Source organism: Scyliorhinus canicula, chromosome 11 (assembly GCF_902713615.1).
Source record: "Scyliorhinus canicula chromosome 11, sScyCan1.1, whole genome shotgun sequence".
In the NCBI taxonomy this organism is placed as follows: Eukaryota; Metazoa; Chordata; class Chondrichthyes; order Carcharhiniformes; family Scyliorhinidae; genus Scyliorhinus; species Scyliorhinus canicula.
In genome coordinates, this window is record NC_052156.1 from 31,184,351 (window position 1) to 31,198,702 (window position 14,352).

Below are 14,352 nucleotides of genomic sequence, written 5' to 3' on the forward strand. Positions count from 1 at the left end.
CAGTGAACATGGTTATAATGCATGACGTGAGATACTAAATATAAAAAATACTCATCATGTAAGTGTGTCTGCAATTTAGCTAGATAATCTTCTAGGTAGGGGTGAAGATTCATGGAATTTTCCCTCAAGAATTTAAGCAAGCTAAAAGTAGAATCTACGGGCCCCGATTTTCACGATGGAGGTGTGGACTTCAGTTGGGGGAATTTCCTGGCTTGGCGTCCTGCCTCGGTTTAAAGGACCGTGTTAGATCTAATTTCACTTCAAGGAGGCAGGGGCAGGATCGTGTCATGTCCTGCAATCCTGAAAGCAGATCCTTTGTGGACATGAGAATGCCAAGACAGGTTGGTTAGAATGCCTGCCTCAGCTCCCGGGGACTCTGTTCCGGTTGTTAGGCCTCTACCCCTCACACTCAACCCCTGCATGCAAACTGCATCCCATGCCCTCTCATATCTCCATGCCACTCATGCCTCCACCCATTCCCATGCCACCTTCACAGCCACTCACCCAGTAACCAGCGTGGCCTCAGGACATCAGGAGCCATGTGGAGTCTTTTTTTAAAAAATTGCAACAATCAAATACAGCTCTCATTTCTACAATTGATAGTGAAACACAAATCCATTTTTTTAACCCAGTAAATCAAGTCATTAATCTCTCAGGAAAAAACCCCCCAAACAATTCTGTTATGAACATTCAAAGACAGCTAATCCTTTAATAGCATGTTTAAGCTGTCAATCAAACGGTGAAGTCAGAACTCCCTGCTGAGATAACTGTAGCTTTTGAAACTCAGCCAACCATTGATGTCAAAATGGACGAGATTCTCTCCTCATGCTACCAGTAGCAGAGTTCCTGGTGAGGCAGTGAATCCTGTCTGAGTGACGAAAACTGGGTTGACCCCAGACCCCCGCTGGCAGCAGGATCGAGGTTCACACCGTGCGCCAGCGGGAGGATGCAAATGAGTCATTAAGACACTTAGCCGGCCACACCATTCTCCAGTAATTTATTTCACTGCCTCGGACTGGACTGCTCTCCAGATTCCAGACAGGAGTCTATTTTCCAGGAGGCTTCCTGACATGGGTCTTTCTCTGGGGGGGGGGGGTCTCTGAGGTAGTCTGTTGGGGGGGGGGGGGGAGAAAGAGAAGATGTGGGTCGAGTCATCCCATACAGAAAATCAGGGGTGGGAGGCTGAATTGCGATGCTGGGGGGGGGGGGGTGGGCAGCCACAGGAATTTGCCATCAGGCCGCCCGCTCAAAATGGTGGTCCGATAGCAGGATTCCCTTGGGAATCCCTCGCAATGCATAAATTTGCATAACCAAGGATTGGGAATCGGTTCCCAGCAGGCGCGCAAATCCATTGCAATTCAGCTCCGGCAGGAGAAAATAATATCCCAGATGGAGAGTTGTGCCCAATAGCTCTTGGGAAATGTCAACAAAGAACTCTGTTGAAACTGCATGAAAACATCATCCTTTTTTAAAACCTACACCAACTGGTCTGTGAATCAAGGTAGTCCAACAGATTTTATTTTAACTCTCACTGATAGGTTTAGCCTGTTTTAAAAAAAAAACATCACATCATGACACTTAACAGGCCTGATTCACCATTCAAGAGTGTTTATGTCTACTCCCACCAATTTGTGACTCTCAGTACAGGTTCTTGGGCCAGGCAGAATGGGGCTTATTTGGACATAGCATTATTCAATTGACCCTGCTGAGTTTGGGCTTCCCACTTGTGTGAGTATAACTTTCCTCACAGACAAAAATTGGATCTATTGGAACAGGGGCAGGACTGACGCATCCAACAAATTTAAAGGTCTGTGGAATCTTCCAAACTCCACAGAAGACCAGCTCCATGACGTAAAGGGCTGCAGGTATTAAAGATTTTGAACTAATCTGTTATCTAGAAGATCAAAACAAAGGCTGGGACTTTCTCTAATGTCGGCAAAGGCCAATGTTGGGTGGGAAAAGCGGCATTGAAGCTGTCGACAGCAATGGCAGCATGCTCTGCCATATAATCATAGACTCATAGAATTTACAGTGCAGAAGGAGGCCATTTGGCCCATTGAGTTTGCACCGGCTCTTGGAAAGAGCACCTCACTGAAGCACGCACCTCCACCCTATCCCCGTAACCCAGCAACCCCACCTAACCTAAGGGCAATTTAGCATGGCCAAGCCACCTAATCTGCAGATCTTTGGACTATGAGAGGAAACCGGAGCACCCGGAGGAAACCCACGCAGACACAGGGAGAATGTGCAGACTCCACAGAGACAGTGACCCAAGTGGGAATCGAACCTGTGACCCTGGCGCTGTGAAGCCATAGTACTAACCACAATGTTAACGTGCTGCCCCGTCCAGCACTTAGAAAAAAATCTAAAGCCATTGGTCTCAATGCATCACTGACAGAACAGCTTCTCATTTGCCTGTCCCGCCATCAACTTAGACACTCGATGACCCGGGTGGCCATTCCAGCACACAGTGAGCAAGGCATGTGCAACCCCAGCACCTTCCCTGGCATAAAGGTGGCACTACCTGGGCATTACACAGGCTTTACCCAGGCACAACCCTGTCCTCCCCTGAGCACTACATTCACCTGACCTCCCCTGAGAGTGCTGCTCACCTGGTGCACATCTTCGGAGATCAGTCGCGCTTCACGCCATCCTGCCATCGCACCACCGTGGATGCATTTTTTGAGTGGGGGGGGGGGGGAGAGAGATACCAGCGTGTGGGTCTGATATTGATATGTTAATTTATTATAATGCTGTTCCAGAGTTCAATGTCGGGAAACACGGCCTGACACTGACCGGGGGGGGGGGGGGGGGGGGGGGGGGTTAGGGGACAATCGCGTCATGCTTTCATGTCAGCGAAAAACATGACTTTGCACTTCTCGCAATATTTTGCGCTCCCGTCGCCGAACCTGCCTGGCGTGAACGGGAACGGAAAATCCCAGCCAAAACATAAAACACAGCAGTGATAACCTTACAACAATCCCAGATATCTAGAACAGTACATTTTTAGAAAATATGAACGACAGTATGAAAACAACAGGCAGCTTCAAAAATGTTATCAAAATTCCAAGGAAGCCACTAAATAAAAAAAAAGACAAAAGTAGTAGTCTTGTATGGTTTATTTTACGTTCTCCACATTGTCACAGTCATAGTTTGACATGGATAGGGTTGTATACTACTTACAACTATAATGCATAATAAAACGAAAGCACTGCTCTCTCCTCATGTACACAAAAAATGGATCATGAGCCTTGTAGAACAGTTGCAATGCATGACTAGTTGAAAGCAACTGAAAATGAACTAACAGTCTGTTTTCAAGAACTCATCACTTGCAATAAGCAAACAATTTGGCATGGGCTGCCACAGATGTACAATAGACCCAAGCATTATGGTAGTTTATGGACAGAAGGAACGCAACCCCAAAGCGACTGGGCATATTTGTAGTACTGATTTACACGCTATGTACAAATTTGAAGGATTGCTGACTCATTAGCCCCATCACCTATTTCATTTCCTATGTCCCTCCCCATCTCACCCTTAAGATATGGTATTCCATTCTTCGATTATGTACACATTTACTTCTTTATGTTTGCAGGCAGAGGTGGCATTGCCAAATGATATTTTACAATGGGTACAAACCAAAATGCATGCTGGAACTGTAGCAACACACAGCTTTACATGAGACAGTAATCTAACATCAAGAGTTTCACTTTGTATTTGCCGACTTTCATTCAGTTCTTTGTTACGAGAAGCAAGCAGCTGCTGCAGCATGCAGTGCACGATGGGAAAAGATTTGACATCAGATGGTTGCATTTTTCTTCTTTTTTTAAAAGCAATACAATACGTGTACACGAATATTAAAGTGATCTTATCCAAAAAAATACATCGTCATACATTTCCATTCTTAACTTAAAAAAACAAATACAAATACACATTTTTCGGGTTATTCCAGAAAAGATCAGGTCCGCAAGATAAGGTGGGGGATTACAGGCCACATAGTGTATTCTTCCTCATCTGGCATCATCTGGTAGAAATTATTTGCATCAGCCAAATATGTATGTTAAATATCCAACACATCTTGATGAAAGTATACAGTCTATTCTGATTTTGACAAATTAAATATGCCATGTGTTTGAACTTGTTTACACATCAGCACCCACAAAACGTGCACAGTTAAACATCAGCTTGGACAAACTCATTATACAGGTGTTTAAGCAGTAGAAATAAAAAGAATCCACACTATTCCCAATTTAATTACATTTTTATTTACAATGAAAATTCATGATAATTTCAAACAATTTATGCACAGTATATATGTAACAGACAAAAGTCTTCATATGAAGGAGCTATTGTGCAATTTATCGAGGTCCAGGGACCTTGAAGCTCACCCTTCCCACCACTATCATCTAGAATGGCAACCAGATCTTTTTTGGAACAGATTTGAGATTACAGTTAGACTATACTTATAGATACAGAGGTATGAAGAAACAGTCTAAGTATTTTAATATGAGATCATCTCACCTCAATTACACTTAATGCCAACACTGAAATTTTGCAAATATACAGTATGTAGAGTGTAGCCTCACCATATTAACATTAAATGTCATGCAAGATAGCCTGTTTCATTGAGAGCTTAGTCGTTCTCTATACTGCAAGGAACAGAATCTCAGGAATCAGTCTGACTCCAAGAGATAAGACTTCACAATCCGAGATGTTTTAAGAATGATTAAATCAACAAACCTGACATTTATTCTCACCTCTCAGTACATAATAAGAAAAAATATTGCACATACAGGAAACAAAACTTAAAAAAAAGGCTAAACTCTATTTGCTGTATTTGCTCATTATAGCACCTAACAAAGTGCTCAGTTCATACGTTTGCTGGTATTTATGTTTGGTGAATTTTCTTTTTGTCAGAATAAAAAATATTAGTCTGAGCTAGTCTTTTATCTTGGAATGGTCCAAACCAGAAATGTTCCTTCAGTTTTCAGCAGACCTCTCACTTTTGTCACGGAATATATTATTTTGCAAGCTTACTATTGCCGCTCGCTGAAACAGTGCGTCTGCTGTAATAATTTGATATTAGATGGGATCACCAATCTATTTTTGAAATATAGGGACCACGTTTTAAATTTCAAAAACAAGTATGATAGTGATGCGAGTGAGAGATGTACTCAGCCTGCTGAGTGCAATGTATTTTGAAGCAAAAAAATATATATATTTATCTTCTGAAAATTATCTTGTAAGAAAAAAAGGAATTTTTACCTTTGTGAATTTTAATGCTTTATTCCGCAAATTTCTCTTGAGTGGGCTTCTGAATATTCATGAGTGCACGTATGTACATGGGATTTTGTTTTTTTTATACTGGACTCTCAGGTGTAAATGGATGAAGTAAATCTGGATCTATTCTGAACGCATTCCCTTCATTTTCTCTGCCTGATAAACTGTTACTGTTGTAACAACGGATGCCAAATCCAGATGACCAGATGCCATTTCAGTAGCAAACTGCACCAAATTGCACAGTTAGCTCACTATACTAATTTCAATACTGATAAGTCAAATAGGTTTTCATTTTTTTTCTATTAAAATATGCATGTTATACACAAAGCCGATTTTGATTAAAATAGTATGTGATGATATAGTTGGCACACTTAATAAAGATTACAATCTTGATGTATTTGTTAGTTACGGGGGAGGGGCTACCGTTGAATAAATACTGGAATTGTTTAACAATGCTCAGAATTCCACAATTTTACTTTAAGGTTCTTTGCTAAAAGTAATCAAACCCATAACTTTCTTCTTAAACTTGAGGCTTGCTTTGCAGCTCCAGGGTGCTAAGCATTACTTTCCATGCGCAATCAAATTATTTTATCACCAAAGAAACAGAATTCAAAAAGCCACCATAACAATCTTCTGCCTACACAAGGGTTTCGTCAATTGTGAGAAACCAGCATCTTAAACCAAGTTTAGAATCATTTGATCCACAGCATATTCTTTTGTAACAGGTTCCTATATCTGAAATAACAGAAACGCTATCAGGCGCTCCAAGGAAAAGAAAATAATGCTGTAACATCTGCTGGAAGTGTAATAGCAAAAGCACTGTAAAGTGAGCAGAACAGAAGGCAAGTCTGCCTCAAGCAATGCAAAAAAAAATGATACCAAGGATAGCTTTAACCCGAGCAGCCTAAGGGATGTAGCCAATTATTATATTTTACTGGCATTATGCTGGGAATGTGAATTCTGATACTCTGATGGGATGCTGTCTCTAGCATACAGCAGTAATTTGACTGGTTAAAATTAGGAAGTCAGATTGACATATTGCTGCATTTAAGTGTCTTCACAACCATCAGTGCAGCTTCTGCAATATTATAAGTGTACAATGTTCTCAGTTCTATCTTTTCACCTAGACTATTGTGCTGATGCCACTTGTGTGTTTAGTCTTGCTACTGGCAGGAGCAGAAGGGGTTTGCTGGCCATGGAGATGCTGCGGGTGCTGTGAGTGAGCAGGATGCTGGGCGTGGGGAGTGGGCACAGGAGGATGAGCTGCGTGGGGGTGTGGTTGTACATAGGGAGCATGTTGGGAATGTGATGGGTGTTGGGTGTGCTGTATGTGCTGGTGAAGCTGATGGGGGAGCTGTGCATGCTGAGGTGGGTGATAGTGGTGGTGGTGATGATAAGGAGGTGGGAGAGGCTGGGTCTGTTGCATGTGACAGAATTGGGAGTGAAGTGCATGCAGCTGCTGTGTCTGCCCCTCTGTCTGGCCGGGGTGATGTACAGCTGAGGAATGTTGCTGATGTGGTGGATACTGAACCTGCTGAGATGTCCCTGGTACAGAATAACCCTGGGAAGAGGATTTCCCTCTTCTACTGCCAAACAAAGAACCAAGCAGTGATGATGAATTTGTCAACGTCTGGTGAGGACGGATTGGACACTCTGCTCGTGTAGATGTGGTGGCTCTTCGACGCGCATGAGGACTGCTAATGACTGATCCCTGGAAGAAAAAGGAAAATTATTTTATTTACTGAAGGAAGCTATTGAAAAGTAATTTACACAAATATTGATATAAAATATTACTTATTTTTATGGACCAAATAAAATTTAAAGACCAATGAATCATTATAACAATTGGATCCCTTCTCCAATGAAATGTTAAAGATTATTTATGTATTGTATCATAAGACTTTATGATTTATTTAAAGCACAAAATGGGATGGGTTTTGATTAAATGATGGGGAGTACTAAAATTCACTAAATATTATGTTTTTATAAAAATTAATGCAGCCAACGGATTAATCCAAAAATATATAATCTCTCAAACTAAATCTTTGGGGACGCAATTTCCTCTGTGAAAGTTAACAAGTTTTTGTAGTTTTCTAGTTTCATCTGAACTTTCAATTTGGGTATTTTTTTTAAACATAATTTTGCAGAGAGAAAAAAAAACTAAACACAAAACTCAAGCGTACTTTAGCATCTGAAGTGGCTGCTAGAGGTGGTTCACGTTCGTCTCAAAATTACTTTTTTTTTTTACGGTTGGCATTTACAAGTAATATACGAGCCTGGATAAGTCAAATCCTGTTAAAATTGCATGAGCAAAGGACAGCATGGTGGCGCAGTGGGTTAGCACTGCTGCCTCATGACGCCGAGGTCCCAGGTTCAATCCCTGCTCTGGGTCACTGTCCGTGTGGAGTTTGCACATTCGCCACATGTCTGTGGGGGTTTCGCCCCCACAACTCAAGATGTGCAGGATAGGTGGATTGGCCACGTTATATTGCACCTTAATTGGGAAAAATGAATTGGGTACTCTAAATTAATTATTTTTTTAAATTGCATGAGCGAAGATGAATTCCTGACTATGATCAGAGAAAATATTTTCACCATGATGTTGCCAGAGTCTTTGGAATAAAACCGGAATGTTTAAATGACATCGTGAGTTGAAACTTTCATTTAAACATCACACTCTTCAAACCTACAGCTGTAACTGTAACCCAGTCTAGGAGGCATGATCCACAGCTAACCCACAAATCCCGTGGACTGCATATGTGGGCTTGTTGCACAGGGGTTTTGTAATAACTGATTCGATTAGTGGATTTCTTGATTTTAACAAATACAGAGCAAGGGAACTTCAACTGCAACAACTGAAAGTCAGCCACACTAAATGTAATGACTAAAAGTCAATTGTGTCAGGATAGCTTGAAAATTAATTGGGCTAAGGAATTCTCAACATCATGAGAATAATGTGATGAAGTGATAACTTAAAATGCAGCACTTTTACCTAACTGGGAGGGGGTAACAGGCCTGGTCTAACTAGTGTTTGCTTCAGTCTCTTTGAATGCTGGCTAGTTATACAAGTTTCACCTTCCTATAGAGACCTTTGCCATGCTGTTCTCTGAAATTCCTCTTCCTCAATCTCTCCACTTTCTCTACCTTCACAAATCTTCTCGTCTTTTTTTCAAGTAAGCCTTCAGTTATCGTGGCTTTTCATTCATCATGAAGCGGCACGATGGCACAGTGGTTCACACTGCTGCCTCACAGCACCAGGGACACAGGTTCAATTCCGACCTTGGGTGAACGTTTGTGTGGAGTTTTCACGTTCTCCCCACATCTGTGTGGGTTTCCTCTGGGTGCTCCGGTTTCCTCCCACAGTCCAAAGATGTGCAGGTTAAGTGAATTGGTCATGTTAAATTGCCCATTTGTATCCAAAAAGGTTAGGTGGGATTATGGGGATAGGATGGGGGCGGGGGTGTGAGTGGGGTGCTCCTTTGGAGGGTTGGTGTAGACTCGATGGGCCAAATGGCCTCCCTCTGCACTGTAGCGACTCGATTGATTCATTCATTCCCTTTACCCATTTTAATTCTTGACTCAACAAAACACCTTTTTATGATATCCTGAATATAAGTGCAGATTTTTAATTGACTCATGCCTTGGTAGCATCAGGCAAAGTTCATCAATTGGGGTTAACACCAAAACAGCCCAACTGTGCAGTATCTGTTTGCTCAATAAATGGCCACAGATGTGTACACCCTGCATGCACTAATACTTTGCCATCAATCTTGCCAAACTATCTGTTGAAAAAATTAGCGGCTTTCCCTCTGGCTCTTAATAAGTGTACCCAACTGCAACTTGGTGAGCAACATGGTAATAAACAAGCAAAGAGACTTTTTCAATGAAAAAAAATACTGGTTTCTAAAACTACTCTGTTTATCAAATTATGAAAGTTGTGTCAGAGCATGCATACATCGTGGCTTTGCCTGGATATTAACTTCTCCCAGGTAAATATGCATAAAGCAAAGAAAGACAACACAAAAATAAAATTTTCCTGTTACGAAAGCAAAATGGTCAGTAAGCTATTAGGATTAGAACGCCAACAAAAGCAACATTTTAAGATGGAATTGCTTTGTCCGGGGGTGGTGGTGGTGGGGGGAGCAGAACAGATTGTAATTTCAGCATTCTTTTCAGATTTGTGGTCTGAAATCCTTCATAATTAATGCATTCAAGTTATTCTGCAATCACAGTATCCCCCTCAAAAAAAATGTATACTTTTGTTCTGTCGTGATTCCCCATCTCCATCCTAATTCAGGAGAGCAGGATAATCTAACCAGCCACATTATCCAATGTTTTTGCTGGCTTTCCTGGATGGAAGCAGCCGGAGGGTTTAAGGGACCAACATTTCCTCTTCCACCAGAACTCATTTATTCTTTCCCTCCATGCCCGTATTTTGGATGAGGGTGCCGGGAAACCCCAGGTGATTGCAGAGTGTGAACGTCCGTACTCTTAGCTTTGGAGTCATCGGCTACATGTTAGGAAAACAGATAAATGCAACATTCTTAAAACATTTTCCTAATTTTTGATTAATGTCCTGACCAAAGGGCATTCAGCTGCATGGTTCTGTGATGTTGCGCACCATCTTTGTTACTAATTGCTCAGCTGAAATAGATCCCTGAAATATAGCTGCTAAATTTATAAAGGATGATTCAGTTGTGCTACAGATTCATAGCGAGCAGAAATCTTGAGTTTATCTCAGAACCCAGCAGCCACCGTGGTGAATTTGTTTGTGTTTTTCTTCAACTCTTCCATCAACATAATATTTAAACAGAATGAACACTGCCGTGGCTTTTCTTCTGACATCCTACTTATATATACAGTCTAATTGTTCATTTCAGAAATTTAGTAGAAACAGGACCAAAGGACTGGACATACTGTGATACAAGCCATTTGCAAATGGAATACAAATTTCAATAACACCTTTCAGAATGTACAAGACTATCACAACAAAGACATTTGCACAGACAATAATCAGTGAAGAAATCAAGAAAAAAGAACAGGTTGAGAGAAATAAAAATTGTATACATAATTACGGACGTTTTTGTGTTAAAGTAGCAAGTTTATTAACCTTAATGCCATTACATTGTAAACATGCATGGGCAATACATGAACTTGGGACAGGGAGGTGTGGGTGAACTTGGGACAGGGAGGCTTGGATAATGAATGAATTTTCATGAAATCCACAATCAGTTCATCTACTCTATCCAGTTTTTCTATGTGTTTCCATTCAATGCGTTCAACTAAAGTACAATGGTGCTTTAACAAAAAGAACTAACAACTTAAGAACTCAAAACCTTGACTGAGAACCTTAAGTGTTATTCTGCAAACTGATAGCCAATAAAACAAAGGAGAAAGTATAAGTGCAGCTTATACAAAGCAAAAAAATGATAAAGCGAGTCCACGTTCCAACGTTCCAACATGGCACGTGTTAGTTTATTCAGCATTACACATGCTGATGATTTCAAAAGCTTCAGCCTAATCGCTGCCAGCAGAACCACATTTAGCTTATTCCATCAACAATGGTGTGCCTTGTCAAGAAGCCTAACTATGCGCGCGAGCATTAGGTGCACATGGCAAGCAATTCACACATGCATATTCTATGTGGCAGGCAGGTTACTTGTTGGAAGAAAGCAAAAGGATGCAAAACAAATGCTTTAAAAATATACATTATACATCCAGCTACAGATCAATTACTTCCTACTTACTTCCATATTGCTGTCTAGCGATCCTGCACTGCTGCGGCGCCCACGCTTGCCTGCCCAGGACATGCAATACCAAAGATTAGAAACTGAGAATTAACCCAGGGGCCACATCTTTGTACCCAATGCATATGAAAGGGTCTCGGCACACAGTACAAGCTGAGCACATCTAGTTGGGAACGAGCAGGCAAACTCGAAGGAAACTGAACAGCATATTATGGGGGATTGCTGCAGGGTGTCTAAATATTAAAGAAAGAACCTAAAAGTAACAATGCATCATTGTTACATCTCATTGTTGATTGAGAAAACTTAGCATTTTAAATGAAATGATCCAAACAATTAATGCTACAGTTTTAAAAGTTGATTCTTTTTTGTTTAGAATTCATACAAATACGGGTGTATATTGTATAAAAACATACTGCAGATGTAAAAAGAAAAAAAAAAATCAGCAACATGGGTAATGGCTATTTTATTTTCATGGAAGCTACATAAATGATGAGCTTGACCAGCATTTGTGGTTAAGTATAGGCAACAGAATGAACACATCACTAAGCCTTTCCTTAATGTAATCTTGCACTATTTTGTTTTTAAAGCAGCATCCATTGATCTGTGAAAAACTGGACCTCCAGTGGATTTCATTTTTCTACTCTGAGTGGGTTTTAAAAAAAGTAGCGAATAAGAATACTGCGGAACTCAGGCCAAATGGTGAAAGATGACAAGAGTCTCTTCAAAAGAGGTGCAAATCCCAGCTTGTAACCAATGACCTTGCCTAAATATGGCATGTTTTATTGAAATGTGGGATGTGTAGAATTGAACACTCCATGTCAATGTTTTGCTAACATGAGAAATATTTGAACCTTTTCAGAGAATGGAGTTAAAAAAAAGCAGAGGTTAGAGATCCCGGACTAATTTGGGAAAGCAGTCATTTTGGAGTTTAGCAAATCAGCAGCTTTAAGAGAATCAGTGTATATCACATGAGAAAATAACTGTGCAACATCCATAATTGAAATCAACTTTAAAAGAGGAAACAAACAGACTCGATACCAAACATTACTCTGCAAGCGCAATAAACTAAGCTGTTTTACTGGAGCTCCCTTTGATTTTGTACTGCCATTATACATTGCCATATTCCACATTAAACAAAAACAATGCACTTGGAAATGGTTGAACATATACTTGAGTCAAGCACAACACAGAGAATTTCCATTCAGATACATTGCACAGGACTTCTCTATCCTAAATGTAATCCTTTCGAAGAAAAAACATTTCCTGAGTGACCGGAACACACAACATGTTAATTTGATGACTGGGAAGTTGCAGTTTATATTATCCAGCATTTCAATAACTTAAAATTTGAATCAGCAAATAATTTTATTTAAAATGGGCGAGATCGTCTGACTGTCCACACTGGCAGGATCTTCCGGCCCTGCCAAAAGTGCACCCCCGCCGCAGATTTCCCGGCAGCGTGGGAAATCCCATTGATCCCACTGCTTGCGAACGGCGGCAGGCTGCCTCCCGCCACCAAGAAACCCGCTACGGGGAGACCTGAAAATCTCGTCCAATATGTACTTCGTAGTTAAGATGCTGCAGAGTGTATTTCTGGATTCATCATCCGACAATACTAAACTTCAATGGTTTGCTCTGGTCAAAGAAACAACAGGCAGGCTCATATTTCCCATAAGAAAATAACGTCTGTACTGATTATTAACTATATTAACAGAATTTATTTCACAATGTACAATATAAATTCTTTGATGTTGCTCAAAACGTCCGAGTACCAAATTTGCAGAAGATTATAAAAGTCTACATGCAACATTAATAAAGTTAATACATAACTGAGAATTAGGAAATACATTTGGTCATTCTCGAAATAAACCTGGAAAAGATTGTAAGTGTGTACGTAGTATGTGACATTTTACAGTGTTGAAAAGTTTACTCAAAGGCGATGTTTGACCATCAACATCTGTTCCTACTGCAGAACAGCCCTCTCATTTTCACCAGGTCAAGCAACAGCAAAATTATATTTAGCTTTTCAACACACTAACAAAAAAAAATCACAATAAACAGCTAGCCTCTTACCTGCTTCTGAGAGATCCCTCAGGGAGCTACTTAATGCAGTCCTCTTCAGCCCCTCTCCAGTGGTATAACTGTCATCCAGACTGGTCCTGCCTAATGTGCCAATCCCAGGATCCTTTTTCAGGCCTGAACTCTGAGAGATACTGGGGCGTACAATTCCTTTCTGTTTCTCAAGTTCAGCTGAAGACAAAATGTTGAATTACATTTTCTTGTAGTGCAAGACGAGAAAGGGCAACTGTGCTAGATTAATACAAGAGTTGCCATTGAAAAGCATGATTCTTTAGTTTTTCAAGTTTTCAGTAAGTATATTTCAATAGAGCTTTCAATATTAAACTGCTTCAGCCAGCAAAATGATAGGCAAGGTAGATTTGCAATTTGAAGCCAATGAGCCAATTGCGGTTCACAGCTTGAAATAAAAACTACACCGAAAGTTGGTTAGATGCAATTTTGTACTTACATTCTATTCTGTACTTTTCCATCTCTTGAACTTCTGCAATAGACTCACGAAGGTCATCAGTGAATTTCTTGCGATCCTGTGGGTTGGGGGCATTGAAGTTTATCAGGATTTTGATGTCAGCACCGGAAATAGCTGAAGTAAGTCGGATTCCATTTGGGTAATCTATGAAAAATAAAAAGGAATACGTCCCACGTTAAAAACTTTTTCTATTGCAATGCAGAAGCCCAATCACCAGCAAAGATATCATGGTTTCTAGATTTTATTTTGATTTGAGGTATTTGAAAAAGCAGACTGAAAGTTGCTCAAGTCCTTACACTGATTTTCAAAGAGAAGAACTTGTATCCCATACAAGGAAAAGGATTGCCGGAAGCTGTAGGTCACTGAATTTTTCTTCTTTTGAAATATCTTTGTAACCTGGACAGATAAAGTTTGAGGTTATAAGATGATCATGCAAAACTTAGATGACCAACATGGCTGCTGAATAAGCAGCATCAGATTCTCAACATTCTATGAAGCAGAGATTTCAGAATTCAAATATTTTATTTATGTTGACCTTTAGAAGTCCTCCATTTGGGAACATGTTAATCAGTGTTTTTAAACAATGTCCTTGCATTCCTTACTTTAATGTTTGCATGCACTTGAACTGTGCTACTCGTGAAAAGTCCATTTACAGATTAGGTTTGCACAAAACACACACGCACTCCTGGTTTTTCATAATTAAACTTCCTAACTGTCATCAAATCAGGAAGAAAACCATTATCAGGCATTCAGTTATTCGTGTCATTTGCTCGGGGGGGG

The 14,352-nt window shown here is 40.4% G+C and overlaps 1 protein-coding gene across 7 annotated transcripts in view; it reads right to left on the minus strand.

Annotated features, from left to right (window-relative positions):
• Nucleotides 1–3,104: 3,104 nt before the first annotated feature.
• iqsec1b (IQ motif and Sec7 domain ArfGEF 1b) overlaps nt 3,105–14,352 on the minus strand; it is a 577,194-nt gene continuing 565,946 nt past the window's right edge. For 6 of the 7 annotated variants that reach the window (XM_038812711.1, XM_038812710.1, XM_038812715.1 and 3 more), the window contains 5 exons: nt 13,869–13,968; nt 13,555–13,716; nt 13,101–13,277; nt 11,028–11,077; nt 3,105–6,991 (listed from right to left, as the gene is read on the minus strand). In XM_038812711.1, coding sequence (XP_038668639.1) covers nt 6,404–6,991; nt 11,028–11,077; nt 13,101–13,277; nt 13,555–13,716; nt 13,869–13,968 — 1,077 coding nt within the window. In that variant the 3' untranslated portion in view covers nt 3,105–6,403. The remainder of the gene's footprint in view (nt 6,992–11,027; nt 11,078–13,100; nt 13,278–13,554; nt 13,717–13,868; nt 13,969–14,352) is intronic. The other variant, XM_038812716.1, reaches the window with a different exon arrangement.